General features: G+C 41.7%; 1 protein-coding gene across 1 annotated transcript in view; it reads right to left on the reverse strand.

Moving 5' to 3' along the window:
* The window catches only part of LOC133396125 (POU domain, class 2, transcription factor 2-like), a 42,095-nt gene extending 37,379 nt beyond the window's left edge, over window positions 1–4,716 (reverse strand). The window contains exon 1 of the mRNA XM_061665610.1: window positions 4,608–4,716. Within this exon, the coding sequence (XP_061521594.1) occupies window positions 4,608–4,707 (100 nt within the window). The 5' untranslated portion in view covers window positions 4,708–4,716. The remainder of the gene's footprint in view (window positions 1–4,607) is intronic.
* Window positions 4,717–12,554: the final 7,838 nt, after the last annotated feature.

The following is a 12,554-nucleotide window of genomic DNA, read 5'->3' on the forward strand; positions in this document are numbered from 1 at the left end:
TTTGACGTGAAATGTCCATGAATCCATTCCAGTCCCAATCAAATAGCACTCTGGTGTATAAAAACAATAAAAACAAAATTTGAAATAAGCTGGTTTCACAAAGTGTAATTACTCTACGGACTGCAGTATTTGTGTCTTTAAGGGGCGTGGCCTAGCGCGTGACATCCCGAGCTGGAATCGAGTTGGCCTCTTAGTCTGCGCGTGAGCGTCTGGGCGTGAGTTGTGGCATACAGCAGCTCATTGCGAGTGTTCTCATTTGGGATTTGCGTGTTTGGAGTGCGGCTCTCCTTTGCGTCCCGGTGGACGGTCCTGCCGTTTCCTTCGGACCGCTCCCCAGGACGCAATGGCAGACTGCCGAATGAGAACACAGAAAAATCAGCCACAACAAATAACCTCATCGAAGACTGGAAGGTCATCAATAAATACAAACGATGGATAAAGGAGGCAATCGCGATACGGGCGCGTGGACGCTCTCAAACGGGGACGAGCGAGGAAAACAAAAGAACAAAAGAAATCTAAAAAAATGTATAGTCAGCTATAAATTTGACTTGAAAGTTCTGCTACTGGTCTATAAATCACTAAATGGTTGAAGTTGTGTATACATGAAAGAAATGCTAATGGGACATAAACCCGGTCGAGCGCTGAGATTCGCAGACTCCGATCAGATAACGAAGGACAGAGTCCAAAGCAAACACGGTGACGCAGCTTTTAGCTGCTACGCTGCACACAAATCGAAAACAGAAGTCAAGTCAATGTTTTCAAGTCCAGGTTCAAAATGATTCTTTTTTTTCTCAGGAGAATTTTCCATTTTGAAATTGTCTTTCTTGCACTGCACATTTGTTTTTAAATGGTTTTAAGCTTTTTAAAAAACATATTTTTAATCATGTCAAACTTCTCTCGCTACCTTGTTTACGAAATGCGCTATATCAATACATTTGCTTTGCCTTAAAAGAAGAAGACAAGATGAAGGTTTGAGACTAATATGTTGATGCATTTGTCTAACTAGGAAAAGCAGGTCGTGGCAGACGGATCCAGGAAGACACTGACCGCGGCCAATTAGTCCGAACCTTTGCTCGGCCAGTTTGGTGCAGACGGCGCCCCCCCCCCCCCCCCCCCCCCCCTCCGGGCACAGCGAGGTACAACAAAAATCCAGAGCGTGAGACGGAGGTTGTTATCTGACAGCACGGGGTGAGTATTGTGCGCGCGCGTGTTCGGAACTTTCACTTTCGCGGCAACGCGGTCGGTGCGTCTCGCCGCTTCCTGCGGGAGAGCCGCTCAAGTTTAGACGCCGGCGGCCGGGCTGGACCCCAAATGAGAGCGTTCGGGTCACGAGGAGGAATTTCAAAGCTAATTTGCAAAATTTGCCACCAACTCGCTCCAGAAAAAAAGACAATAAAAAAAGTGTCATCAGGGAACAACCTTTTGGGGCGCCACGTATACTACTGTACTGTCTTGAATTGAACCACAAACAACATGGCGTGATCGTCAAGGACTAGGCGAATTGCCGTGGCTGCTGTAGCTATCTCAAAATAATACGAAGAGAGGAAACGGGGGCGAAATAGAGGAAAGGTGTGGACATCCATTTCTTGAGCGCACACGCTTTGCTTTTTAGCCCCAGGTACACAAATACGCCGGAGCGTTCATGAAAACTAGCGGCAGAACCCCACACGCTGCGCGACACTTCAGTGGCGCTCAGTCGTAAAATCAAAACTGGAAAGTGAAGTCAAGAGATTTGTTTCTTAACTCGTTACACACGTTTGAAGACAATTGCTTCAAATGTGCAAAAAGGGAGACTTGCTGAATTGTGGGAATACAGCGTGAAACAGTTTCTCACCGTTCCACTTTCCTTGACTTTTTTGAGCGTGACTAAAATGGCGGCAAAATTATGTTTATTTCATATGCTAAAAAATACTTGACAAAAGTCAACCGACTGCGTTACCTCATCTTCCCAAACTCACCATTGACATAAAAATATGACTCGGCAGTTTAATAGGCAGAAATGAATCCCGACACAGCGTTACCTTCGCAGCTGACGTGTTCCTTCTGCACCGAAGCATTACACTGATCTGTTCTTCGAAAAGCGGGCTAACTCAAATGTGCAGTTTCTAACCCAACAGTTTTCACTCAAAAAACATCCACTCTTCAGAATCTTGAGGCGACATAATGTCACACGGCTCCCGCTGAGTGAGGCGGAGTTTTAAAACTCTTCTCAGACAGTTCAAGAGAGTTAATAGATTTGTTCTCAAGCAATTTTCTACACTTAAATTTGTTAATAATGCATCAAAATCCCAAACGACTTGGAGACAGGTCAAAAGTATCCATTTGTGAAAAAATATGAAATTGACCATATTTAGGCATTCGAGGTTTCTGCCCAACAGCAACAAAATGAAGGCAAATAAACACCAGGTCTTGTTTTTTCCGGCTCCGATGCAGCCATTTTGTAGGATCTCGGTGTGAAAACACAAATTTGCTTCGCTGGGTTCTGTGTAAAAGAAAATGTGACGTTCAAATGCAATAGTAAACATTTTACAAAATGAAAAGTCTCTGAAAGTGTCAATCAAAAGTGAAAGCGCAGAATGTTCGTCTAGTGGACGTCCTCGGACGGCGTGCAGGTGTACCTAATAAAGTGCATTAAGTCCTCCCCGCTCACTGTTGGCGGGCACGCATCATTCATTATTCATCTTTTCTTTGACTTTCCTTTCTTAAAGCACCGACAGACAAAGTGACCCCTCCCCAAACAGTGATTACGCGTCACCCGTCAAACGTCCACAAGCGGCTCTCATTAAACCCGCCGCCATTTTTTTTCCACTGCTGCTGACACCTACTTAAGACGATAGGCTGAATCTACCCGTCCCCGCCGACACACCCATCAAATCCACCAGTGCCCCCCCCCATGCCACACACACCATCCCACCCCCATGGCGGCCATTAGATATTTCCGCCTGGATGGCCTGAGCCAGTGTGGTGGGGATGGGGACAGCGCTAGTGGGGGTGGGGGGCACTTTCACCTCCTGTCTCACTTAAACACACACACACACACATTGGGAAACAGAGAGTAATTTTAAAGGGACACAAACACACTGAAAACTGTCTTTTTGTTTTTGTTTGTTTTTGCAGGGTAACCAAAATTTGACCAAATGAAGTCCGATTTTGTACAACAAAAGTACACTGTAATTAGTACAAAACTGTTTTTCTCCAGGGTAACCATCAATGTGTATTTCTCCCATGCCAAATGAATTACAGTTGACTTAAAAATACGCCCCGGTATTAATATACATTGGAAATTATAATCATAGTGGATGGACTTGGATCTACAAAGACTTGAGTAGGATTTTCTACAAAAAAAAATTAACTGACTGGAATTAGTGGAAAACTGACATTTTTGGAGGGTGATGAAACTCACCTGCAAAAAGAATTTAAAACGATAACAAACACACACTCGAAATAAACATCATAGTAGATGGAGTCGGGTCTACCAAGAATTTAGTAGGATTTTTTATATGGAAAAAAAAATAATAATTTTTTGGGGGGTGACCCCCCCAAAATTCACTTGTTTTTCCAATTGATTAAACGCAGATTAAAATTTTTTGATGGAGTCAGATCAACAAAGATTTTAGGAGGATTTTGTACAAAAAAAGCACTCTACTTAGTGAAAGAGGGACATTTTGGGGGGATTGAGACCAAAAATGGTTTTATTTTATATCAATGAATGAATGTTGATAAAAAGATGCACCCCAGAAACTAGTCCACACACTGAAATGATGTGGAAATGTAGCGTCAAATACATTTTTTTTGCAAACAACTCCGCTAATCGCATCGCTTTCACTGCTCGTAATTGCCGAATGCGACATCCCGCACGCACACACTTGAGTGTGCACAGACTGGAAACAACAGAGTGGAGTTTTAAGGTGAGACAGGTGGAAACGGGACGCATCGTAAAACGTTGCACACACAACGAACCACAATGGGATATAATCTCTTATTTAAGCCTTTAACACATTATTCTGCTTACGTCGTGACAAGAATATCGTTTTCTGCCAGCCACTGGTGTGCAAACTTTCTCCAGAGCAAGCCCCCTCCCCCTCCCAACCCACAGGCTTCTTCCCCAGACCAGGATCAATATCCACTAATCGATAGATGACCGTGAACCTAGCCGCAGGAGAAGCACGGAATGATGCAGAAAAGACCTCATTGACAAATATGCTAATGAATGCATACTTCAGCAGGACAAGGCTCGCAAATCATGAACTGCCGTGATTCTTATTCTTTGACAAATGATCAGTTGCCTCTGCAGTTCAGCTTCAACTCTACACCGAGTGAAAACTTTTGATTCATAATTGATGTGGATTTCGCTACAGGTCCAAAAAAAATGTATTTGTAGTATTATTAGATTGTATGAATGTAATGTTCTCTAGACTTATCTTTGTGAATAAATCCAAATTATAATATTTTTTTTTTTTTTGTATTAGTGAAAGTTACAAGTTATTATTGGGTAAGATGACATGAGATTTTCCACAAGCACCTTTCCCTCGCGGGATCCATATTGCCGCCGATCGCGGCCGGCGTTTGCATTGTGAAGTTTTAAAAAGCCGACTGCGAGGTCTTACCGGGGCTGGCCCGCGGAGCCGGCGACGACTTGAGTCTCCAGGCGCTGAAGTCGGACACAGTTCTCTGAAAGACGAAGGGCACCGGCAGGGGGACAAACATGGTCCTCCGTCGACCTGGGACCGCTCGCGTGCGCCTTCTTTTTTAGCGTCCTCTCCTCTCGTCTTTGGCTCTCCGGCGGATCTTCTGCTCAGAGCGGAAAAGGAGAATTTGTTTTTTTTTCTTTTTAATGCGATCGATCTCCTCTGGTCTTCAGTTGGGCCTCTTTTTGGTTCTCTTTTCAGCTTTTCTCTTTGGCCGCGGGAATTAAAGCTGCAGGTGAGCCGCTAAGCTCCCGCTCTCGCGCGTAAAGACGACATCGCGGCCGGTCGACGTACGGCGCTCGGCTCCCGCGGCGCCCCGGCCCCCCGATCGGAGGCAAAGTGTCCCTTTCTCTGCTTGAATCGATCGCATGGAAAACAAAAGTGGAGAAAGAGCCCCTTCCGCCTCTGAACGGCGACGGCCGCTCAATCGGCGCGTAAATAATCCATACGGATGCGGCTCTCCGTTCTGCGGTGTTCGGCGGGACTCCCCCCAACGACGGCGGCCGCGCAGCCTCAACACGCTCTGCAGCTCGCCGGGCGCCGCGGCTGGGATACAAGAGACAAGAGAAAGCCGCCCCCGTTTTTACACGCCCCCCCCCAAGCCCCCTTCCCCCTTTCCCTCTCTCTCCGCTCATCCCCTACGGCCCCCCCGACACACGCACATGCACACACACACACACACATTAAACAGCAATTTTTAAAGGGCCAAACGTATGGAAGTGCCAACTGAGTTTGAATATGAATTTCAAATGTTTATTTTTTTTGGGGGGTGGGCATAAAAAAAAATAGTAAAAATAAAAATTCAACATCTCCAAAATGTCTGTGGACAAAAATTCAACATCTTAAAATCTAACTCAGATTGCACAAATATGCTTCCAAAAAGTTCTGCTTGCAAAAAATAAGATTAAGATTTTTTTTAAGATTTTTTGTTTTTAAGATTTTTTTCTTCACTGCCATTTTTGAAATGCTGATTCTTTTTGTTTTTTACAAAATAAAAATTCAAATTCAAAATTAGAAATTAGAAATCTACATTCAAACTCATAAAATCTAATTCAAAATTGATTGGCACATATATACACACATATATATATATATATATATATATATATATATATATATACACACACACATTTGTACAATATGAGTCTGAATTTAAATTTGACATTTGTTTTCCCCACTGACTTGTATTTTCTTTTTTATGGTTAAAAAAGTCTGTTGGAAATTCAAATTCAAACATTTTTAAATGGGAAAAGAAAATTCTAAATGAACAATTACAATTCAATCGCAGCAAATTCAGTTGGCACCAAGATACTTCCAAACAAACACGCGCAAATCTTGTGTTTATTGGTCAGCAGCTTTCATATCGTATTGTATTGTATGCGCGCACACGCACGTACAAGCCAATTGATCCTCTGATTGTATCAATAATAAGCCATATCATCGCATCAGCCTGGAGGGCATCGATCGCCTCCACTCACACCACAGACGCACACGCAAACACACACACTCACGTTTGATGTATATTTCAGCAGGTGCAGCTCTCGCTCATGTTTACATGTTTTCATCGAAACATTTCCAGCAGTACCTTGCGCCTTCTATAGGCGTTACAATTAGGAAGTCGAACCAAAACAGATTTGTCATGTGACTTCAATCTAAAACTCCACGAGTATGTTTGTTTAGTTTTCGTCTATGAATTTGATTGGGTTCTAATGGATCAATGGCTCAATTTCCCGCCCTTCCGTGTTTTCCTCATCGTAACACAAACACAACACCAACTTTATGGCAATGTCGCTGAAGCTACGACGCGTACATGCGCTGAAGCGACGCGCGCTACATCAAAACGGTGGCACCCGTGGGTGAAGTAAGAAGTATTTTATTCTTCGACTCGTTTTGAATCAAATGCATAGATTCTGATTCGGCATTCATTTTTTCACAGGGATTCGCGAGTCAATCACCACTGATTCGTTCGTAGTTCTAATGAGCCTACAATTATCAAAAGGCACTTATTTCTGTATTCTACCTAATTATGATATTAATGTATGTTCTTATAAAATTTAATGCTGTCAAGTGCTCTTTTTAAAAAAAAATGCAAAACTGAAAAATGATTTTCCTTGGTGTTTTTGAGGACGTTTCTGGGACGAATGAACGACGTTTTCGTTCATTTCAATGGGAAAGAGTGTTTGACATGCGAGTGTGCTCACGGAATGAATTAAGCTCGCAAGTCAAGGTGCCAGGTAGGATTTGTAGGAGATGCTAGTAGAGCCAATAGCGAGCAGAAACGTCCGCTGTGTGGTGTGAGTAAACGCCAGAGATCATCGGCGGCGCAGATAAGGATTCTTCCAAATACACTAATCAATACTGTAAATATGGCAGTCAATAATCAAGCGCGCCGCTCTCCTCCTCACGCACTGCTGAAGGGACGACGTGTTAATAAAATATTGATCCAGCAGGTCCCCCGCCCCGCCAACGGGATCTTAACACGATGACGGATACGCGGTGCAGCTAGCTAAAGCGCTGCTCAGCGGACGCTTCCGCTGTCTGTAGCGAAACGGACGCTCGTCCGCGTGACGCCGAGAAGACGGACGAGGGTAGAAAAAACTTTTTCTGCTCAATGCTTAGGGCATTCGGAAATGAAGTTACAAAAAAAAAAAAAACTATATATATACACACACTTTATATTTGTTAAATAAATGGAATGGAATTCATTGTCATGACAATAAGTAATACAATTAAACATTTCATTATTAAAATAAACTATTTACCCTATACATTGTAATTATTTTTTGTTTATTTTACTAGTATTTTATTTAAAAAGAAATGTAAATGTGTATTTTTCTTATTTTATTTTATTGGCTATTACATATTAGCTTAATTATAGATGAAAATAACGAACTATGTTATTAATAAAATAAACTTAAATAAATATTTCTATATTTTTTATTTTAATTTTTCATTTAAAAATATGAGTTTTCATATAAATTTTAAAAAATTAAATGTATCTCTTTATTGTATTGGATGTTGTTATGAATTATCAATACAATTTAAAAAATTATGAATTATTAAATCAATAAATAATAAATAAACTTCATGTATTACTTTATTATATATGAATGTAGATACAGTATTTTATTTTTGACTAATATTGTATTTCTTAAATCTTAGTAAAATAAACAAAAACGTTAAACTTTGTAATTTTCTTATCGTATTGTACATTACTAAGTAATTGGCAACTAATTATGACATTTACAATCAGCAATTAAAAATGAGACTGAATCTCTATTTTATAATTAAAAAAACATTTAGAAAACTATATCATTGACAATACAACAAAAACAGTTCAAATGTGTTTACAATACTTTATTATGTAATACTATCATTTAAAAAAATGTGAATTGTAATGATTTTAAATTAAAAATTACTTATATTGAATCATTGGTGGGTTAGTTGTAATTAAATTATTAAAAATCCAGTAAAATGAGAATTATGAATTGTAGTATTATTTAGTTAATTTTATTTATTTAGATATTTATTTTGATATATATTATTATTTATTTAGATATTTATTAATTGTATTTATTTTATTACGGCAATAACTATTTCCCCACCATTTTATGTTCATTTGACAAATATTTGGATTGTCTTATTTAAAACAAACCACATAACCAGTCACTTAATGCCGTAAATGAATTTGAAAAATGAAATGAAAATGTATTAATACATTTCAGTTCAGCAATTTTAGGAAAGAGGCGCTAAATCAAAGCGACAAATATGGCAAGACTTGGATCATGTCAATGCTCGGTGGGCAGGATTAAAGTATATTGTACGCCCGTACAATCAAAATCGGTGAAAAATGTCGATTCTTGATCTTGCAAAGGCAGATTTGTTGACCGTTGAGGTGTACCTAATATTACATCCTCCACTGAGTTGGCGTCCTTCAGGATGGCATCACAAAGGAGTCCCAACAAGCTAATATCTCAGCCCCTCCTCCTCCATCCGCCCATTGACAGATGACGGCCGCGCATCCAATGAGCGAGTGAGCGCGGACGCAGCGACCGTCGGCCGTCCGGAGCCCCCCTACGCACATGAAAGACTTTGAGCGCGGAGGAGCCCCCACATCCCAACTCCTTCCAGACAAAAGCAATTATTTCTTGAAAAATATAGTGTGTGTTGTGCGTCCATCGCAGCTGGGGAGGGTGTGCGTGCGTGCGTGCGTGCGTGTGTGTGTGTGTGGGGGGGGGGGGGGGGGGGGGGGGGGTTGAAGGAGAGGTGAGCAATATGGCGCACGCCGGGCCTCATCAACAGCAATATGTTGTTTTTTCTTTTCCTACCGCCTGTAATATCCTTTTTTTTTTTTTTAAACGACCTACTGCTGCTGGACATAACGTTCATATGATCTCACACACACACACGTTACATACACCCTCTCACATTTCTGAACCCTAATTGCTGTGTAACATTGACATATTTTGACATGCGAAATACTACAGATTTAGAATTGAGCATTTTTTTATGACGCACTGTATATAAAGTGTGTGCGTGTATGTCCGCGTGTCAGAGACTTGACTCTTAAATGGCCGTGTCGTGTTGACAAACGAGGTGGTTGAATTAAATTCGGCGTCATCAATAATGTGTGGGGGGCCAGTTCACGATCAATATCCAAGTACAATTATGTCACAAACTATATTCACGAGCGTGCCGTAACAACTACACGCGCTAGCACAAGCCTGCGCAGATATATATCAATAAATATATAGCTAAAATATAATAAATAAATTGTGGGGCCTTGGACAGCGTTCTTTCTTGAAATATTTTATTTTCTTTTTTTTATTACGACTGACTATTTGAAATTTTGGTACAGATTTGATCAAAGATCGTGGAAGTTGATGCACATGATTTGATTTAACGGGCCACATAAAACGACGGCGGGTCGGGGCTTTGTCACGAGTAGCCTAAACGGCGAGCGATACGGTCGAACCCGACTGACCTCTTGCGCAATGTGCGTCGCAGCGTCGCAGATTACAGCCAATCAAAATGCAACTAAGATATCGCCGGCGCTAAAAAAATTATATATACACTGGGTTTTAAAAAAAGAATTTCAATGTTTTGGGATCATAGTTTGTGGTATATTGACGACATGAACGATTGATACCGGCAACGGTGTTGGGGAGTAACCAATTACATGTCACTAGATTATGTAATTGAATTACAAAATCTAAATGTAATCCGTTACAATACTGGGAGAAAATGTGCAATTAAATTAGAGGCACTTTTAGAAATTTCCACAATTACAATATTAGTTACATTTGAAAAATGACTGCAAAAACTCAGATTTTCTACCCATATCACTTCCTCCTAAAACTGAGGCTTGTGATTGGCTCATTCTGTCCAGTCTCAAACATAACATACTTTTCCAAATATGACCACGAAGCAATCTATTGGTGTGTCTGAGACGTTTTAGAGGAAGCATCCAAGGGTCCTGCTGATAAATGCATTCTAATCAAATGAAATTAGTTACACTACTTTGAGAAAGTCATTGAAATAGTTAAGACTGCAGGTTAACTAAGCAACTACATTTCCAAAGTCATCTCTCCATCACCGCTCCTAAGTTGAGGATTTTCCGGTATTTGTCGGACTTTCCGGCCTGGCGTGGCCCGCTAACGCAAAGCGATCAAGAGTGCCGGATCGGCAATAGGTTTCTCCCCTCGCTGCCACGTATCCATTCCTCACAGTCGTGCCACGCGGCGCCAAAAAGTGTCGACGAGTAGAACGTGTCCTCCGTGCCGCGCGATTGCATCGCATCTCGCTAGCGTAACAATGTGCTCGTTTTATGCCAAAGCACGGGGAGCTCTTTTTCCCGCAGATTTACGAGCGACGTGCCGCGCCGACGCCAAAGACGGCGTAACACGCGTGAAGGCCCCGCGCGACGCAGCCTAAAGCGCTTAGCTCGGCACAAACGCGGCCCCGTCGAGGCCGGCCGGCGGTAATGCCGATGACACGGGTGGAGCTTAGCGAGCCGGCGTAACCTCTGGCGTGCCGACGCCTGCCGCTGTGCGATATGAGAGCCTCGAACGGTGAGAGGATCAAGACGAGAGTGCAGGAAATAAAAATTAAAAAAATAATAATTTTAAAAAACACACAACTGGAGAAGATGGACGGTGTCACCAACTGTGGAAAGGGTTGAGTAGCTTTAAAAATTCATTTTCAGCGAAAAAACAAAAATGCGGAGGGGGTGCGCAAACTCTGTGGGGATGTTTAAGGGGGTGCACAGCTTACAAAGTTCAGGCAAAAGCTGCACAATGGAACAAAACTATGAGCATTAGAAGCGATTATCCAATCAATTTGATTAATCAGATAACAAAATATGCGTATGAGGTGGAAGTATTATTATTGTCTACGTGGGGTCGCCATCCTCACATTCTACACTGTATTATGTGTGACGGAGTGTCTTTAAAAGGCGGGGCCTGGTGACCTGGTGAGTGATGTGGGCGCCGGCGCATGAAAGTCGAGTCTTATTTTGTTACTGTTTGTTTATTGTCCTTGACCATTTCTAATTAGCTGTTGTAGGGTATATTAAATTGGCTAACACGGCTAGCTTGCGTTGGCGCTATTAGGCGACGATGTGAATGACGCGAGGATTTCCTCTAAGCGGTGAAGTTCCGGGATGACGGGTGGAGCGACATCGACATCGCGTGTTGTTGATTACTCGTGCAAATGTATCAAGCGTGGACAGGTAACACAAATAAATGCTTATTCGAGTACACACGCACGGAGGCAGGCGCAGGCACACACACACACACACACACAGTGAGCGAGCACGTGCGGGTAGATTTAGAAGCGGAGATCAATGAGAAATGTAGAAATCAATGAAGTTAGCGGAGGGGAATCGATGGCGCCTAATCGGGATGCCGATGGTTTGCGTAAAAACAATTAAGAAGGAAGAAAAATGTTTAACCGCCATGAACCAGAGCCCACACGCATATGTGCGTACACACACACACACACACACACACACACACACACACACACTACATAGCGCTGCAGTGGTGTTTATTTACTGCAAATCGTTCCACAAGTACAAATATTAGGGTTAAGGTATAGGTTTAATGACAACATTAACGTTAAATGTAATGGTCGAGCATCAAATGTTGCTTTCAAGACATTTTAGGCTCTGGTTACCATGGTGACGCCTGGGATTTTGTGTTGTTTGTGTTTTGTGTTAGAATTATTATTTTTTTAAGATCAAGTCATTATTTATATTCATAAATATTACTGACAAAAATATATTTTATAATGTGTTCTTATAAAAATAGATATTTCTTTTCATAGGTTTTTAAAATTATAGGTAAAAATATCACAAATAGTATTTGTATTTAAAAATATGTGGCTATCCATCCAGCCATCCATTTTCTGAGCCGCTTCTCCTCACGCGGGTCGCGGGCGTGCCGTAGCCTATCCCGGCTGTCATCGGGCAGGAGGCGGGGTACAACACCCTGAACTGGTTGCCAGCCCATCGCAGGGCACATAGAAACAAACAACCATTCGCACTCACAGTCACGCCTACGGGCAATTTAGAGTCTCCAATTTATGCCTGTTTTTGGGATGTGGGAGGAAACCGGAGCGCCCGGAGAAAAGCCACGCAGGCACGGGGAGAACACGCAAACTCCACACAGGCGGGGGCGGGGATTGAACCCGGATATATGTGGCTATAATAAATATATTTATTTGTATTGTTTTGTTTACATTTAACTACATAGCTAAGTATTTATGTAAACATTATTTTACTATAACATTTATTTTTATAATTTACAGTATTATGGTAAAATATGGAAATGTTTTATTTTCGTGTAATCTTCTATAAGCATTAAA

Source organism: Phycodurus eques, chromosome 20 (genome assembly GCF_024500275.1).
Source record: "Phycodurus eques isolate BA_2022a chromosome 20, UOR_Pequ_1.1, whole genome shotgun sequence".
Lineage (NCBI taxonomy): Eukaryota > Metazoa > Chordata > Actinopteri > Syngnathiformes > Syngnathidae > Phycodurus > Phycodurus eques.